Here is a 15,016-nt window from a genome sequence, read left to right on the forward strand (position 1 = left end):
CAAAAATCAGGTCAAAATTTGTGTGTGAATGCAAATACAGCCAGAGGCATCAGGGCAGGCAGGCCCAATTTTCCATTAACTTGCAAAGCCACACGGAGCTGAAATTCCAATGGGCTGCTGTCGAATTTTATTGCTGGCCTTGTTTGCTGTCTTTGCTGATCTTATCTGGAACTGCTTTCGTGGCACATGTGACAGGGGCTGCAGGGGTGTAACAGACCCCATCCCTCCCCCTGTCCTCGCTTGCTGTGGCTGTGGGGTTACAGGATGGGAGCAAGTGTTTAAGTGGCTTACTAACTCAGGGATGGGACTGGGGGCAATTCTGTTCTGGGTGCTTAGTGGTGTTTTGTCCCTGGGTAGGGAGGGGAAGGGGGCTGTGGGCATCTCTGCTGCCTGGTACTGAGAGCTGCCAGCTCCTGGCCCTGGACAAGCAGACTGACTTACACCACCCTGCACCCTGGCTTCTCCAGCCCCCGGGAATCTCAGCCCCAGCAGGGGCATCCCTCAGACCCCTTGATGTCACGTTCCCCCCTTCCCCGTGGTTTCACTGTGAGATAAGGGTGCCATTCCCCTCCCCACATCCGGCCCAGCTCAATGCCACAGGCAGCATCTTGGAGACCGGCCAAGATGATTTACGAGATCTGACGGGTCTGGGGCAGTATCCCAGGGAAGGGCGAGGGTGCGTGGGAGTCTTGCTCCCTTTTTCCATAATAAATCCCTGTGGGAACCGAATGTTCCTGGGTTGGGGCCGGAGGCAAACTCAGCGCTGCATTTCTCTGCTGATCAGTCCTTGGGACTTAATCTCAAATCTGTTATCGCTGCCCCCATCGAGCACTGGGAGGCAATGATGCCCATTATGGTGGTTTTGGTATCCCTTCCAGCTATTTTTTTCCCCCTGACCAGCTCGGGGTGGTTTAAGCTGATTCCTTTCCTCTATTAGCATCAGTGGTGGGTGTGTGCCGGTCACCTCACTCCGGTTTTGCGGGGTATAAAGCCGGCAAGCCCCTCTCCACCCTATCCCCCAGCTGGCAGGCTCCTGGGCAGGGGCAATGGCCGAGCTGCCCATCCCAGATCTGCCCCCGGCCCGCTGCAGTGGCCGCTTCACCATCAGCACCCTCCTGGCCATGGAGGAGGGGGGCCGGGGTCCCTACACACCCACTGAGGGGTCCAGCTGCGACAGCGTCCAGCCCACCCACCTGTCCAGCAGCACCCTCTGCACCAGGACCTTCGGCTACAACACGGTGGATGTGGTGCCAGCCTACGAGCACTACGCCAACAGCAAAGGGGTGGGCGACCCCAGGAAGGGCAGGCCCTCGCTGGCTGACCTGCACTCCATCCTCAAGGTAACAGGGGGCTTGGCTGTACCCACAGCATTTCCAGCATCTCCTGGCTATGCTGCTGGTCCCTGTGATGTGTCTGTGGTGGGTCACTGTCTCCTGCTTCTTGGTACCATTACTGGTGCTGTGCTGACTGAACATCCCCAAGAAGGCCCTGGGAGAAGCCAGAGAATCCAGCTGTTTCCAGCTGTGTGCTCAACCAGAGCATTGCCTCCAGGGACAGCTGCTTGAAGTCCACCCTCACCTGCCTTCCCCTCATCCCACAGCCTGACCCGGGCCGCCTTCGCACGCCAGTGTCCGACCTGCAGCAGAGCAATGGTCTGCCAGAGGCTGGGCCAGAGGCTGGGCTGGAGGAGGCAGAAGGGGAGCCAGGCAGAGACTCTGTGCCAGAACCTGTCCGCTTTGGATGGGTGAAGGGTGTCATGGTGAGTGTGACCCATCCCCCACAGAGCATCCTCCTGCCCTCTACCCTGTAAGCATTTTACCCTTGTTGCATTTTTCCCAAAGTCTATATTTTTGTAAGTGCATATGCTTTGAGCAATTCCCTGGCCTCCTCAGTGGGGTGGTTTTCTCTGAGGAGCAGCAGAGCTGGCACAGTTTGGCCATCCCTGGGTGTCAATGCCCTGATGGCCAGTTCCCCTCTGTCCCCCATAGATTCGCTGTATGCTGAACATTTGGGGAGTTATCCTCTACTTGCGCTTGCCCTGGATCACCGCCCAGGCAGGAATCGGTGGGTGCTGCGGTTCACCGTGGGCTGGACAGTGGCCCTGGGCCCATCATCACCCGAACACCTGGGGGGTGGTGGGACTCCTAGGGAGGGCTGGGGGATACAGGAGTGATGCAATGCCCTTTCCCCACAGCCCTGACATGGCTCATCATTCTCATGTCTGTGACAGTGACCACCATAACCGGCTTGTCCATCTCTGCCATATCCACCAATGGCAAAGTGAAGTCAGGTAGTGTGTTCCCTCCTGGCCACTCCAGGAATAACTTTATCCTGGGGCTGCCACAAAGATGTGATCATCCTGGCATGGGCTGTGAGGTGTGGGGGGACCCCAAAAACATGGGGGAAGCAGTAATGCCATGGGGTGTTCCCTGCCTCAGGAGGCACCTACTTCCTCATCTCGCGGAGCCTCGGGCCAGAGCTGGGCGGCTCCATCGGGCTGATCTTTGCCTTTGCAAACGCGGTGGCTGTGGCCATGCACACAGTGGGCTTTGCTGAAACTGTCCGGGACCTGCTGCAGGTAAGAAAGCGGCTCTGTGTCCTCTGGCAACCCCTGCTACCCCTCCATCCCGACCTTCTCCTCGCACAACCTGTGTTGATTATCAATATTTGTGTTATCATTGGACCACTGATAATCAAACAGTGGCTGCTAAAACTCATGAGAAAAACAGTGATTTGGTAAGGAAGAGGGTTATTTCCACATTGTGAATAGTTCCCCTTTCCCAGGAGCACAATTCCCTCATCGTGGACCCCACCAATGACATCCGAATCATTGGGGTCATCACTGTGACGGTGCTGCTGGGCATCTCCCTGGCTGGCATGGAATGGGAGGCCAAGGTAACCCTCACTCCTGCTCATGTTTTTTTCCTGGACTGATAAGAGCTGTCCCTGCTGCCCACCAGGCATCTGAGGAGCAGATGTACCTGTGAGGAGCAGAGCACTTGTGTCTCCCCAAAAATGGGCATGGTTTTCTCCTAATGCATTCTTCACTCTTTCTGTGCCCAAACACCCAATCCTTCAGCTGGCTCTTTCTGGTCTGGCAGGCACAGATACTGTTCTTCCTGGTCATCTTGGTTTCCTTCATTAACTACCTGGTGGGAACAGTGATCCCAGCCACTGCTGAGAAGCAAGCAAAGGGCTTCTTCAGCTACCGAGGTGGGTCCACCACAGGCTGGGGTTGCACTCAGCAGGTCCAAGTACAGCTCTGGAGCCTGGCTCTTTGCTGCAGTTGGGGGAGATGTTTGCTGTGGGAGGATGCTCCTTGCTGAGAGATGTCACTAAAAGCACAGTGGCCCCGCCCATGGGGTCCCTGCTATCAGCACTATGCCCCCAGCCAGTGCTGAAGTGCTTCAGCCAGGAAAAGTGTAGCTGAGAGACCCCAAATGCTTCTCCTCTGCTTCCTCCCCAGCTGATATCTTTGCTCAGAACTTTGTGCCCAACTGGCGTGGACCTGAGGGCTCCTTCTTTGGCTTGTTTTCCATTTTCTTCCCGTCAGCAACTGGCATCCTGGCTGGGGCCAACATTTCGGGTGACCTGAAGGTGCGTTGTGACTGTTGCTGCCTGAGCCAGTGTTTCTCAGGGATCAAGCCCTGTTTTCCCTGATACTTTCATTTTGATCCAACCGTTTGACTTTCATTTCTTCTGGAAACTTTGGGCTCAGTCAGGAGATGCTCTGTGGCTTTGTGATACAGTGAATTAAAATTCCTCTTGTACAGCAGCCACAAATGAACTGCCTACATTAGCAGTGCTGCTGGAAAGCTGTCTTACATATCTCTGCAACTCCCTTGGGCAGGATCCTGCCGTGGCAATCCCCAAAGGCACCTTGATGGCCATCTTCTGGACCACTATGTCCTACCTGGTGCTTTCTGCTACCATTGGTAAGCAGCACGTCCTCAGGTGCAATGGGTGAGTGGGCTGGCCCCCTGCCAAAATGAGTGTCTTGGGAGGATGCAGGTGGGTAGGAGCCAGGAGCAAGCTGTGGACACTGGCACTGATAACCCAGTGTGAGTCCACAGGTGCCAGACTTTGTTCCTACCCCCACGTGGGGCAGAGTCATCCTTGCTGGGCAGTGGCACTCATAGCTTTGCTCAAAGCCATCATGCAGTGGGGCAGACCCATGGCAGGAACTTGAGAGCTGTCACAGGCAACAGGATGTGGGGCTGGGCTTCATGAAACCGTGCAGAGGTGCCAGCCCTGCTGTAGCCCTGTGTGTCCCCCCAGGTGCCTGTGTGGTCCGAGATGCCTCAGGCAGCCTGAACGACAGCGTGGCCATGGGCTCGCCGGGCTGTGAGGGACTGGCCTGCAGCTTCGGCTGGAACTTCACCGCCTGCACCCAACAGCAGAGCTGCAGATACGGGCTCAGCAACTACTACCAGGTACTGCTCAGAACCATGACCAACTCCTGTTCCTGCTCCTGGCCAGATTTGTGCTGCAGCGGATGGCTTTCCCAGGGCAGCTGCATGCCTGGCACACCCTAGGCATCCTGGGGGGCACCCCTGCTCTTGAAACAGCCATCTTTTAACAGGAACATCCTGTTAAAGGATGGCACCAGGGAGTGGGCTTTTGCATGTGGCTGGATTTTGCTGCCTGGATAATGTTAAAGGAAATGCAGCAGGATGGGGCCTGGAAATCCCTCAGGGTAGGGGTGGAGGTTGGTGTACCAGGAACGCTGGGATTCCTGATCCCCTGATTTTCATGCAGAGCATGAGCATGGTGTCTGGATTTGGCCCCCTCATTACAGCAGGGATCTTTGGAGCTACCCTCTCCTCGGCACTGGCTTGCCTTGTCTCAGCCCCCAAAGTCTTCCAGGTGAGGGGGTGGTGTCTGCACACCCCAGCTCCTCTCCCTGAGCTCAGCAGTGGGTGATGCTCCTTGGTGCAGGGCTCTGCATCCGTAAGCAGCCCTGGGACATGTGGCCAGTTTAGCCCTTGCTCTTACGGATGCAGGAGCCACCATGGCACTGCCATCCCATGTCCCTGGCAAAGCCTGCTGTCCCCACTGCGTCTCTCCTTGCAGTGTCTCTGCAAGGACCAGCTCTATCCTCTCATCGGCTTCTTCGGGAAGGGCTACGGGAGGAACAGCGAGCCCATCCGTGGCTACATGCTCACTTATGTCATTGCCATTGGCTTTATCCTCATCGGTGGGTGCTTGCTGCCCCAGTAGCCTCCTGGAGCTTGCTACCAGCAGGGTGGCTCAGTCGCCACCACTGACAGCTCTCTCTCCTTCTCCTCCCGCAGCTGAGCTCAATGCCATTGCCCCCATCATCTCCAACTTCTTCCTCTGCTCCTACGCCCTCATCAACTTCAGCTGCTTCCATGCCTCCATCACCAACTCCCCAGGTGGGCTGTGCCACGCCACGCCGTGCCCTGCGGTGGCCGGCTCCGCGTCCGGCTCCCCATCCCGGCAGCGGCCGCTGTGTATGTTTGCGTGCAGGCTGGCGACCCTCCTTTCGGTATTACAGCAAGTGGACTGCGCTCTTTGGAGCTGCTGTCTCAGTGGTGATCATGTTCCTGCTGACCTGGTGGGCAGCCCTCATTGCCTTTGGCATCGTCATCTTCCTCCTGGGATATGTCCTCTATAAAAAGCCAGGTGGGTGGTGGTAACCTGGCACTGGCAATGCCCCAGAAGGTGTCTGGCCCTGTTGCTAATCCATCTTCCCTGTGCAGATGTCAACTGGGGCTCCTCTGTGCAAGCCAGTTCCTACAACATGGCCCTCAGCTACTCAGTGGGGCTGAGTGAAGTGGATGAGCACATCAAGAACTACAGGTAAGAGCAGCTCATTGCAGTGCTGGGCATGGAGGGAGGGGGATGAAGAGCCAGCTCCTGCCTCCAGTAAACCCAGGGAGGTTTTGTGCCCATGGCCACATCCTCACCACCACCCTGTTACTAGGAGCTACAGCAAAATGTGTCTGTCTCCAAAATCCCATGTCTGTGCCATGTAAGGTAGAAAACTGGGCAAACCCTTCCCTCCTTGTTCCAGGCAGACATAGACACACTGGTCTCATCTGATATAGAAAGACCAAAGAGTAAGACTGGACCTTCAGGCCACATAATGCTTTCTCATTCTAAAGATGCTCCTCTTAGTTGCCACTGGCCAAGCATGGGAGAAGAGACATGGCTCATTCCAAAGAGGCTGGATGCCTCTGAAGTACCATTCCTCACTCCCTTTTTCCCCTGCCTGCAGACCACAGTGCCTGGTGCTCACTGGCCCACCCAACTTCCGCCCAGCACTGGTGGATTTTGTGGGGACCTTCACCAAGAACCTCAGCCTGATGCTCTGTGGCAACGTGCTGATTGTGAGTCACCTGCAGAAGCTGGTTGGTTTCTTGTCCTGGGGGCTCTGGCCACCGGTGGGTGATGGGCTGGGAAATCCAGTTGTATCCAGGTGCACTCACAGGGTGGAGATAGAAGTGTGTCCACTTGTGTACTGCTGGATGATCAAATTTGTCAACTGGAAGCCTCTCTGAGTTGTTGAGCAATATTGGTGAAGCATCAGGATGTCCCTGTGGCCTTATGGCTTCCCTTTTTCAATTAATTGCAGAAGATTTGGAAGGATAAAGTAGTTGCTCAGAGGACAGGGTGGGTCCTGCAGCCCTGAAGTCTCCAGAGTAATTGGGTGCAGTAAGAACCAGCCCATCTGCACCCACAGGACTGTTGATATTGTGTGCACTGGCTGTCGACTCCCTAGATTCACTGGTTTTCTTGGCTGTCACTGCAACCCTCCATGTGTGCAGTGGTTACATCTACCTCTTGCCAATGAGTTGGGAAGAGAGGAGCTAGAAGTCCTTGGTGACAAGCCCACCAGTTGGAAGGGGCTGCCTGAGCTCCTGCCCCTGATTCCTGCAGGGACCACGGAAGCAGAAGATGACAGAGTCACAGCTGATGGCAGATGGCCACACTAAGTGGCTAATGAAGAGGAAGATCAAGGCTTTCTACACGGATGTGGTGGCTGAGGATTTGAGAAGTGGTGTCCAAATGCTCATCCAGGTACAGCCCTCATTTGCCTTCCAGCAGCAGGGTCCTTCCTCTTTGTCGCAGCCTGCGGGAGCTCTGACCCCCCCTCCAAAATCTCCAGGCACCTCCCTTTGTGTTGCTCCCCCATTGAGTGGACTGACACCACCTGTGTCTGTCTGTCCCTCCAGAGGGGTCTCATGGGGACATCTATCTGTAGGCTGCTGGCCTTGGGAAGATGAGACCTAACATCTTAGTGCTGGGCTACAAGAGGAACTGGCGGACAGCATCTCCACAGAGCCTGGAGGACTACGTGGGCATCCTGCAGTACGGCCACGCCAGCTCCTCCGCCTCTCAGGGACACTGGCACCTGGTGGTGGCCCTGCGGTCACTGATGGCTGCAGCCACGTGTGCAGGGTCCAGCTGGACAGTGTCACCCCCACTAACTGCCTTCTCCTCCCTCCTTCCAGTGATGCTTTCGATTTCAAGTATGGTGTGTGCTTAATGCGGATGAAGGAAGGGCTGAATGTTTCCCGAGTGCTGCAGGCACATGGTAAGTGGTTTTGGGCAGCCAGGGATGCACAGACGTGGAGCTGTGGGATGTGCCAGCCAGTACCATGTCCCCAGACAAAGGTCACAGTCCTGGCAGGACATCACTCCTGTGCTGGGATCAAAGGCACTGCTGTTGCCCTTGCTCTTCTCCTCCCTCCTCAGTTAACCCCGTGTTTGAGGCAGCAGAGCACCCTGAGAATGGCACTGGCAGCAGAGCAGCCCCAGGCACAGGTAGGTTGGTTGTGGCTTGTGACCGCCCAGAGCATCCCCAGCTCTGAGGATTATTTTGCAGGCAGGGTGGGGGTTTCAAGCACTGATGCAGAGTAGGGCTGGGACCAGGAGGAAGTGATTCCTTTAATCTGTGGCCAGCGGTGCCCTTTGCTGACATCAGGACTCTCTTGCCCCGGCAGGGGACCCCACCACCTTGGCCAGTGAGCAGCAGGCGAGCACCATCTTCCAGAGCGAGCAGGGCAAGAAGACCATTGACATCTACTGGCTCTTTGATGATGGAGGTAACCTTCACCTTCCTCCTGTCCAGATAACGAGCCCAGCACCTCCATTGTGGTGCCCAGGAGGGCTCAGGCCCTGCCAAATGGGGCCAGGGCATCCCTGGCCTTTGGCACCTAGGAAACACTGCTGAGCCTGGGGGTCACTGCTGCATCTCCCACTGGGTGTTTTGGGGACAGGTCTCACACTGCTCATCCCCTACCTCCTGGGGCGCAAGAAGCGGTGGGGAAAGTGCAAAATCCGGGTGTTTGTTGGCGGGCAGATCAACAGGATGGACGAGGAGAGGAAGGCGTAAGTGCTGGCTGCCACTTCACCTCTTAGCCACTTGGCCACCGCCACTGTCCCATGGGTGGTGATACAAGCTGCTTCCCACCCTGCTGAGCACTCCCAGCTTTGTCATAATGGGATCTGTGAGCTCTGACCTGGCTGCTTTGCCTCATTTCTCTGGAAACCAATGTGGCTGCAGAGTGGGAAAACCCAAAGTGCAAACTGAAACCAGCAGCAGGGTTTTCTGCTGTGGCAGGTCCCTGTCAGAGCTACTATTCCCTGCTAACTTTGGGAAAATGTGTCCTTTTCCCTCCATTAGGATTGTCTCTCTGCTGAGCAAGTTCCGCCTCGGCTTCCATGAGGTCCACATCCTCCCTGACATCAACCAGAAACCCCGGCCAGAGCAGTAACCACCCCCCTTCCCTTCCCTGTGCCCTCCAGCACCCCCAAACCTGCCCAGACCCTCTTCCTCAGCACTGTCTGCTTGTGTTGCAGCATCAAGAGGTTTGACGAACTCATCGCTCCCTTCAGGCTGAACGATGGCTTCAAAGATGAGGCCACAGTGAATGAGATGAGACAAGGCTGTCCCTGGAAGATTTCTGATGAGGAAGTCGATAAAAACAGAGCCAAGGTAGCACCAGTGCTGGGGGAGCTCCTGCAAAAGGTCTCCTGCTTCTTAGACAAAATTCAGTCCTTCTGGAAACCGTTGCTTTGCATTTCTCAATGCTCTTTGCTCCACAGTCACTCCGACAAGTGAGGCTGAATGAGATTTTGCTGGATTACTCACGGGATGCAGCACTCATAGCCATGTATGTGCCAGTAATGCCCTCATACCCATTTCTTGCCCCGTGGGAATGGTTCCTCTGGATGTTCACCCCTCCCTGGGCGGGGAGATACTGCACAGACACCCTAATGCGGTGGTGAGAGTGTGCTGCACCACAGGGAATAGACCTTGGAAGATACCTAGGGCTCCAGACTGGGTCCTGTTGGTGGGGGGAGGATGTGGTGTTGCCCTTTTTTAGGGAAATAACCAGCAATGGACTGAGAAAGGGGCTGTGGATGGCTCTGCCATGCCTCACAGCCCTCGCTGTGCCGCAGCACTCCGCCCATCGGCAGGAAGGGCCGCTGCCCCAGCTCCCTCTACATGGCCTGGCTCGAGACCCTCTCACAGGACCTGAGACCCCCCATCATCCTCACACGAGGAAACCAAGAGAACGTGTTGACCTTTTACTGTCAATAAAACCTCCTGGATCCCTGATGACTTGGGATGTGAATTCTTCAGGACACTTCTGATCCTGAAGCATGCTCTTCTGGAGTTTGGGGGAGCAGTGAAGGCAGGGTTGTTACCAGCCCTCTTGAAATGTCCACCAAGCACAGCTGCCACACTTGTTTGACTCATCTTGGGCTCTATAGGTTGTACGTGGATAAACAGCAATGCCAGCCCTGCAGTGCAGGCACTGCTGTGGCCTGGCGTTAGCCAGAGCCAGGCAGGGGAGCTGTGGGGTCCTGCACCTGCATGCCCAGAAGGGCTCAAGTGGTGTGCAGGGACTGAACATTGGCCCCAGCAAAGCCACTGGTCCAGGGTGGGAACAGCCTCAGGGGCTGGGAGCAGGTCAGCACCAAACCTAGGGACTGCAGGGTCCCAGCATGTCCCCTCAGGGACAGGGACAACAGCTAAGCCTGTCCCCAGCAACTGGGCAGCAGTGAGATGTCACCTCAGACTGTGGTGCCTGGCTGTAGATGCAGGTCCAGCTCCTAATGGAGACAGCATTTACCACCAGAACCAGGACATTTCTGCTGCATATGGCCCCAAGCAAAGCAGGAATGCAGCTCATTTGCAAAAGCACAACCCAGGCCCCCTCGTCATGCTGCAGAAGAAACACACATTCATTCACCTCAAGAGTTACAGAATTTACTGATAATCACCACTGGGATTAGGAGTGTCAGTAGAAAAATAAAATGTACAGAATTTTCATACAAAGATTTGTTCATGACAGCTGCAGCTGTGAGTGAGAGGAAGCCAGGTGGGAGCAGGGGATGTCACACACAGGGAGCCACAAGCCTTGGCATAAGTGGGTGTTCCTCCAGGGCAGGCAGCTTCTCCAGAAGGTGTTTCTTTAACCAGCACACTGGCTCAGCTCCTCAGCAGAGGCTCACAGCACTGCTGAGCCTAGGACACCTCAGTGTTGATGTTTTTGCCAGCTCTTTGCAGTTTTTTTGGCAAGTTTGAGCAAAGTCTACCTGATGAAAACTGAAGGGATTCCTCCACATGCCTCACTTGGAATAAAGGAATGGAAAGAGAAGGACAAACCAATGACAGGAAGAAACTGCCACTAGTGCTTCAACTGCCAGAATCTGGTGCTTCAACTCAAGGCTGCTCCTCCTTTCTGTTTAGCTCTGGTTTTACTGGAGAGGGAGGTTGCCAGCAGCAGCCAGTGGAGTGGAGGATGCTCTGTGAGCATAAGGTGACACAAAGAACTTGCCTCCTGTGCTGTCAAGACAAATCAGCTGATTGTTCACCTTTTGTGCAAGAATTCCCTGAAAATTTCACAGCATCCAGGCATAGATAGACATGGCCAGCTCCAAACAGGGTCAAGCTGACAACTCTTCAAGTAAACCAGAACCCCTCAAAACAGACTCTCAGAGATTCCAGGGGATAGAAAATAGGAGGTTTTCAGTTCACCCAGCACTGAGTGACTTTACCAAGCAATTTTTCACTTGTGAGCTCTGTAACAGCCCCATTTGTGTCCTGCACCCCAGTCCTGTTCCTGCAAGGAAACCTCCTCTTGCTGTAGCACGGGGCACGTGGATAAAGTGCTTTCTCAGTTGCAATCAGCTTAATGGCTATTGAGCGGTGCCAGGCACCGGGGCAGGGTAAAGGAGAGCACAGCAGGTGCTCAGGACATTGGTTTCTGGTGTCACCTGAAAGGTAAAGCCAGACCCACCCTATCCAAATTTCATGAGATACTTTTAATCCATCCAGTAAAACACAGGATAATACCTGTAAATTAAACTGTGCACTCTGTACACATGCGGAAATACCAAGTGGGAAGAGGGAAAAGAAAGCAAGCTTATTCCTTTTTTTTCATTGTTTCTGCCCTGGCAGGAAGACTGGCTCTCTACAAGCAGCACAGCACACAGGGCTCTCCACAGATCCAGGGTTTAGTGTATGTTACACCACTTGGACCTCACCCACCTAGAGGATTCACATTAAATTATTTCCTAAACTGTGCATCTATATTCCCTGAATTAACATAGGCTAAAATTTAGAGGAATCTCAGTAAGTAGCTGCTGCAAAACACCTCTCTCCATGGACAAACCACTCCTGAGAAGTCTGTGCAGAGAGAAACCCTTTTCTATGATAAAGACTGTCCTATTGAAGGATCACAGAATCAATTTAGTTTAGAAAAGCCCTCTGAGATTGAGTTCAACCTTTGGCTGGTTACCACCTCATCATCCAGAACATGGCACTAAGTGCCACATCCAGTTATTTCAGCACTAAGGATATGGGCTCACAGTAGATAAATGACCCTAGGAAATGCTGCAGGTATAAAAGGAACTGATTTGGAAACCAGAGGAATTAAATGAAGACACAGATGGGAACTGTCCCTTGAAAGGCTGGACATAGACAGCACTTTCTCTCTGCAGCCCACATGGTGTGAGCTGGGTACAAACACAGACCACAGCAAACCCCTAGGGGTGGCTACACTGACCACCAGCCACATCCCTGGAATACAACCTCAGCTTCCCCAAAGAACCAAGCCCCAGGAAGCACCCAATTAGCTGCTCGAGTGCCCAAGCCATGTGGCACAACTCTGGGCACAAGTGCAGAGTTACCAATTAGTTAAAAGTCTCCTAAAACCAAAACAAACTAAAACTATTAACGAGGAGACTACTGCCTGTGGAGAAGGGTTGATTTGGGGCTGTGTTCACATGGACACAGGAATCATCCAGGCTTTTGCTATGAGCCTTGCAGCTCTCCCAATCCCTGGCACGCTGTTGGCTGGGTGCTGAACACGCGGCACGTTCCCCACACTGGGGACATGCCAGCCAGCCTGGCCACGCAGCTGGCAGCAGCATGAGGGATTTTACCCAAGCTGGCCAGTGCCACTTCCAGATCAGTGCAGACACCCAACTCCACCACACCAACATGAACAGCATCAGTGAGTCAAAGGAGAACAGGGTCATTTGAAAACATGAGTTTCCTTCAAAGACTGAGGAGAAGCTGTGCACACCCACATGCACACCTGGGATTTCTGGAGTGCCATTCCACTGTGCTTTGTCCCTGGGCAGAACATTCACAGGGCCAGAAGGGCTTTGCTGTAACAAAATTCACAAAATCTTTTTTATACCAGCGATTTCCCCTGTGCAGCATTCACAGCCAGAGCTCCTAAAAGCAAATTTGCACTCTCATCTAAAATGAGTTTTCCTCTTGCTGTTCCCAAATCCACTATGGCTGTGACCTGGTATTAAGAAGTTTGGGCCAGGAAGAAAACAAATTAACATTTTAATTTAAAAACAGACATTAAAAGAGCTTCAGGTTCACTCAAAACCAAGCCACAAAGCAGTGAGTAAGCTCTGAGGGCACGATGTCACTCTGGTCCTGTTCCCACCCCAGCACAGCTGGTGTCACATTTTAGTCATGTCCTGTTACTACAATTCATCACTGGTGAAAGGTACCCGGATCTCCTCCCCTGGTAGCCATTTTCCAACCCTCCAGGAAAATAGAGTTTCACTTGGCACTTAATGTTACCAAAAAGTAACAAAATTCACAATTTTTAAGTTTCAAGCCAGGCTGGAGGCAGGAGCAAGTCCTCCCAATTCCTTAAATCAGTGGAAGAAGCACAAGGCTGGAGCTGTGCTCCCTGTAATTTGTTCTGAGGCAGCAGGTCCTTTACTCCCCCTCTGGTTTGTGTTCTCCAGCCTCTCCAGAGGAACTACAGAGTGGCCAGAATGCGCAGGAACGAAACCACCACCACACAGAACGTCTGGCCCACGCCAAAAATGAGGGCCTCAAAGGGAATCATTTTTTTCCCTGCAGCTCTGTAAACTCCAGCAATGGCAGCACCTGTGGAGAGGGGGAAAAGCCGAGATGTGAGCGTGAGACAGCTGCTCTGCCACAGGGATGAAGGGAAAGCCTCGGGATGTGAGGCTGGGGCAGAGAACAGCAATGTCTGAACCTCTCCCTGCACATCAGGGAACCTAGCAAGAATGTTGGGCTGGGGATGTCTGACAAACTTCAGCCAGTAACCAATGCACACTGGTGGCAATGGGTAAACTGGTGCTGAAACTGCTGAGGCCTCCAGCAGGTGTGGGTGTTGGGGTGGTTTGGGACATACCCTTGTCACAAGATGCCCCACCCACAGCCCACAGGCTGCAAACATTACCCCGTTCTGGGCACTGACACCAAACCTCTGTGAGATTTTCCCCCACGTGCTCAGAAATGTGAAAGCCCCCTTGGCTCTGCACCCGATGGGCACGTTTGGTATGCCCGATGCAGGGCACGACACGGGGCATGGTCCAATCGCTATTCCATGCGCTCCTGAAGGTAACCTCTGATCACCAGAGCCCCCCGGCCGATACTGCCGGGCACTTGCCGTACTTGTGAGGGTGCCGGCGGTGATGGGTCCCACGATGCCCATCAGCAGGACGCTCACGGACATGAACCTGCCGTACTTGTGGTGCCGGAGCGTAAAGAGGGCGAGCAACGCGGCCGGGACGTGGAAGGCAAGGGAGGAGACGAGTGCCCACAGGAAGACGCCGTACCACATCTCTGCGGAGAGAAGGGCTGTGAGGGCAGCCCGGGGGCCGCGGGCCTCCAGCGGCCCCGGCGGGCGGGCCCCACTCCGAAAAGGGAGGTACCTGGGAAGGTGGAGAGCGGGCTGGAGTAGGTGGTGGTGCCATTTCCCACGCGGGGCACGAGGCGAAGGCTGAGAATCTGCTGCAGGAGACCGCCGCCACCGCCGCCCGCTTCGCCACCCTCCATCCCCGCACCCGCCCCGCTGCCGCCATCCGTCACCGCCTCTTCCGCTCGTCCCCTTCCGCCCATCGCAGCCAATGGGAAGCGTTGTAAGATGACAGACAGGGCTCAACACCAATCACCGCTGGTCTCCGCGCAGTCCGGTCCCGCCCCGACCCCGCGCTGCCATGGGAACGGCTGCGGGCCGCAAGGACTGTTGGGAGCCCCGGTGGGGCGCTCTGGCCGCTGGCGGACTCTCGTCGCTGCTCCCCGTGCGCGGCGCCGCCTCGGAGGCGCGGCTGTTCTTCCCGTCCGCCAGGGGGCGGGCGCGGGCGGCAGCGGCGCTCTGGGCGGCGGCGGGCGGGAGGTGCCGTGAGGCGGCGGGGCCGCGGCCGCACCATGTCGGGGTCGGAGTCGGAGCAGGACCAGTACTCCTCGGCCGAGGACGACGACTATGTACCCTCAGGTGAGTGGTGGCGGGCGGGAGCCGGCGGTGCCGGCGGTCCCGGCGCTCACTGACTATGCTTGCAGGTGCGGAGTACAGCGAGGATGATGAGAGCGAGCTGGTGCGGGAGGAGGAGCCGGCGGACAGCCCGCGGCCGCCCCGCGGCAGGAGGAGCCCCCGCCGCCCCGGCAGCAGGTACGGCCGCTGTGATCCGGCCCGGTGCCGCCGCTGGTACGCTGCGGGGCGGAGGGACGGGAAATGCTGCTCTGCGTTCCGGT

General features: G+C 55.4%; 3 protein-coding genes across 5 annotated transcripts in view; 2 read left to right on the forward strand and 1 right to left on the reverse strand.

Moving 5' to 3' along the window:
* The first annotated feature begins 997 nt into the window (after nucleotides 1–997).
* Nucleotides 998–9,592, forward strand: SLC12A3 (solute carrier family 12 member 3). 2 transcript variants are annotated; one of them, XM_023934690.2, is made up of 26 exons: nucleotides 998–1,340; nucleotides 1,601–1,759; nucleotides 1,989–2,064; nucleotides 2,195–2,290; nucleotides 2,439–2,578; nucleotides 2,785–2,895; nucleotides 3,102–3,213; nucleotides 3,467–3,597; nucleotides 3,851–3,935; nucleotides 4,279–4,433; nucleotides 4,759–4,866; nucleotides 5,074–5,197; nucleotides 5,295–5,396; nucleotides 5,491–5,646; nucleotides 5,724–5,823; nucleotides 6,242–6,353; nucleotides 6,904–7,044; nucleotides 7,229–7,335; nucleotides 7,479–7,561; nucleotides 7,723–7,791; nucleotides 7,971–8,072; nucleotides 8,247–8,358; nucleotides 8,654–8,740; nucleotides 8,809–8,965; nucleotides 9,076–9,143; nucleotides 9,433–9,592. In XM_023934690.2, the coding sequence occupies exons 1-26, from the start codon at nucleotides 1,047–1,049 to the stop codon at nucleotides 9,572–9,574; spliced, it is 3,129 nt and encodes a 1,042-aa protein (XP_023790458.2). In that variant the 5' UTR covers nucleotides 998–1,046; the 3' UTR covers nucleotides 9,575–9,592. The 2 variants fall into 2 exon arrangements, with proteins under 2 accessions (XP_023790458.2, XP_023790459.2); XM_023934691.2 differs by having other exon boundaries at nucleotides 999–1,340; nucleotides 8,830–8,965.
* Nucleotides 9,593–10,232: 640 nt separating this feature from the next.
* Nucleotides 10,233–14,574, reverse strand: TMEM170A (transmembrane protein 170A). The gene is made up of 3 exons (XM_023934952.2): nucleotides 14,197–14,574; nucleotides 13,937–14,107; nucleotides 10,233–13,402 (listed from the first exon to the last, which is right to left on the reverse strand). The coding sequence occupies exons 1-3, from the start codon at nucleotides 14,381–14,383 to the stop codon at nucleotides 13,272–13,274; spliced, it is 489 nt and encodes a 162-aa protein (XP_023790720.2). The 5' UTR covers nucleotides 14,384–14,574; the 3' UTR covers nucleotides 10,233–13,271.
* A 34-nt stretch (nucleotides 14,575–14,608) lies between these two features.
* The window catches only part of CFDP1 (chromatin remodeling protein CFDP1), a 62,143-nt gene continuing 61,735 nt past the window's right edge, over nucleotides 14,609–15,016 (forward strand). The window contains exons 1-2 of one of the 2 annotated variants that reach the window (XM_086847590.1): nucleotides 14,609–14,759; nucleotides 14,825–14,933. In XM_086847590.1, the coding sequence (XP_086703716.1) occupies nucleotides 14,693–14,759; nucleotides 14,825–14,933 (176 nt within the window). In that variant the 5' untranslated portion in view covers nucleotides 14,609–14,692. The remainder of the gene's footprint in view (nucleotides 14,760–14,824; nucleotides 14,934–15,016) is intronic. The other variant, XM_086847591.1, reaches the window with a different exon arrangement.

Source organism: Cyanistes caeruleus, chromosome 12 (assembly GCF_971803275.1).
Source record: "Cyanistes caeruleus chromosome 12, bCyaCae1.hap1.1, whole genome shotgun sequence".
NCBI lineage: Eukaryota > Metazoa > Chordata > Aves > Passeriformes > Paridae > Cyanistes > Cyanistes caeruleus.

Bases quoted from the DNA above. Each gene is read 5' to 3' on its own strand.
- TMEM170A (XM_023934952.2), bottom strand. From the start codon at position 14,383: ATGGGCGGAAGGGGACGAGCGGAAGAGGCGGTGACGGATGGCGGCAGC. The intron at 14,108-14,196 runs GTACCTCCCTTT...TTCTCTCCGCAG, and splicing joins CCCGCTCTCCACCTTCCCAG to AGATGTGGTACGGCGTCTTC. The intron at 13,403-13,936 runs GTACGGCAAGTG...CCCTCTCCACAG, and splicing joins CACCGCCGGCACCCTCACAA to GTGCTGCCATTGCTGGAGTT.
- SLC12A3 (XM_023934690.2), top strand. From the start codon at position 1,047: ATGGCCGAGCTGCCCATCCCAGATCTGCCCCCGGCCCGCTGCAGTGGC. The intron at 5,397-5,490 runs GTGGGCTGTGCC...GTTTGCGTGCAG, and splicing joins CTCCATCACCAACTCCCCAG to GCTGGCGACCCTCCTTTCGG. The intron at 7,792-7,970 runs GTAGGTTGGTTG...TTGCCCCGGCAG, and splicing joins CAGAGCAGCCCCAGGCACAG to GGGACCCCACCACCTTGGCC.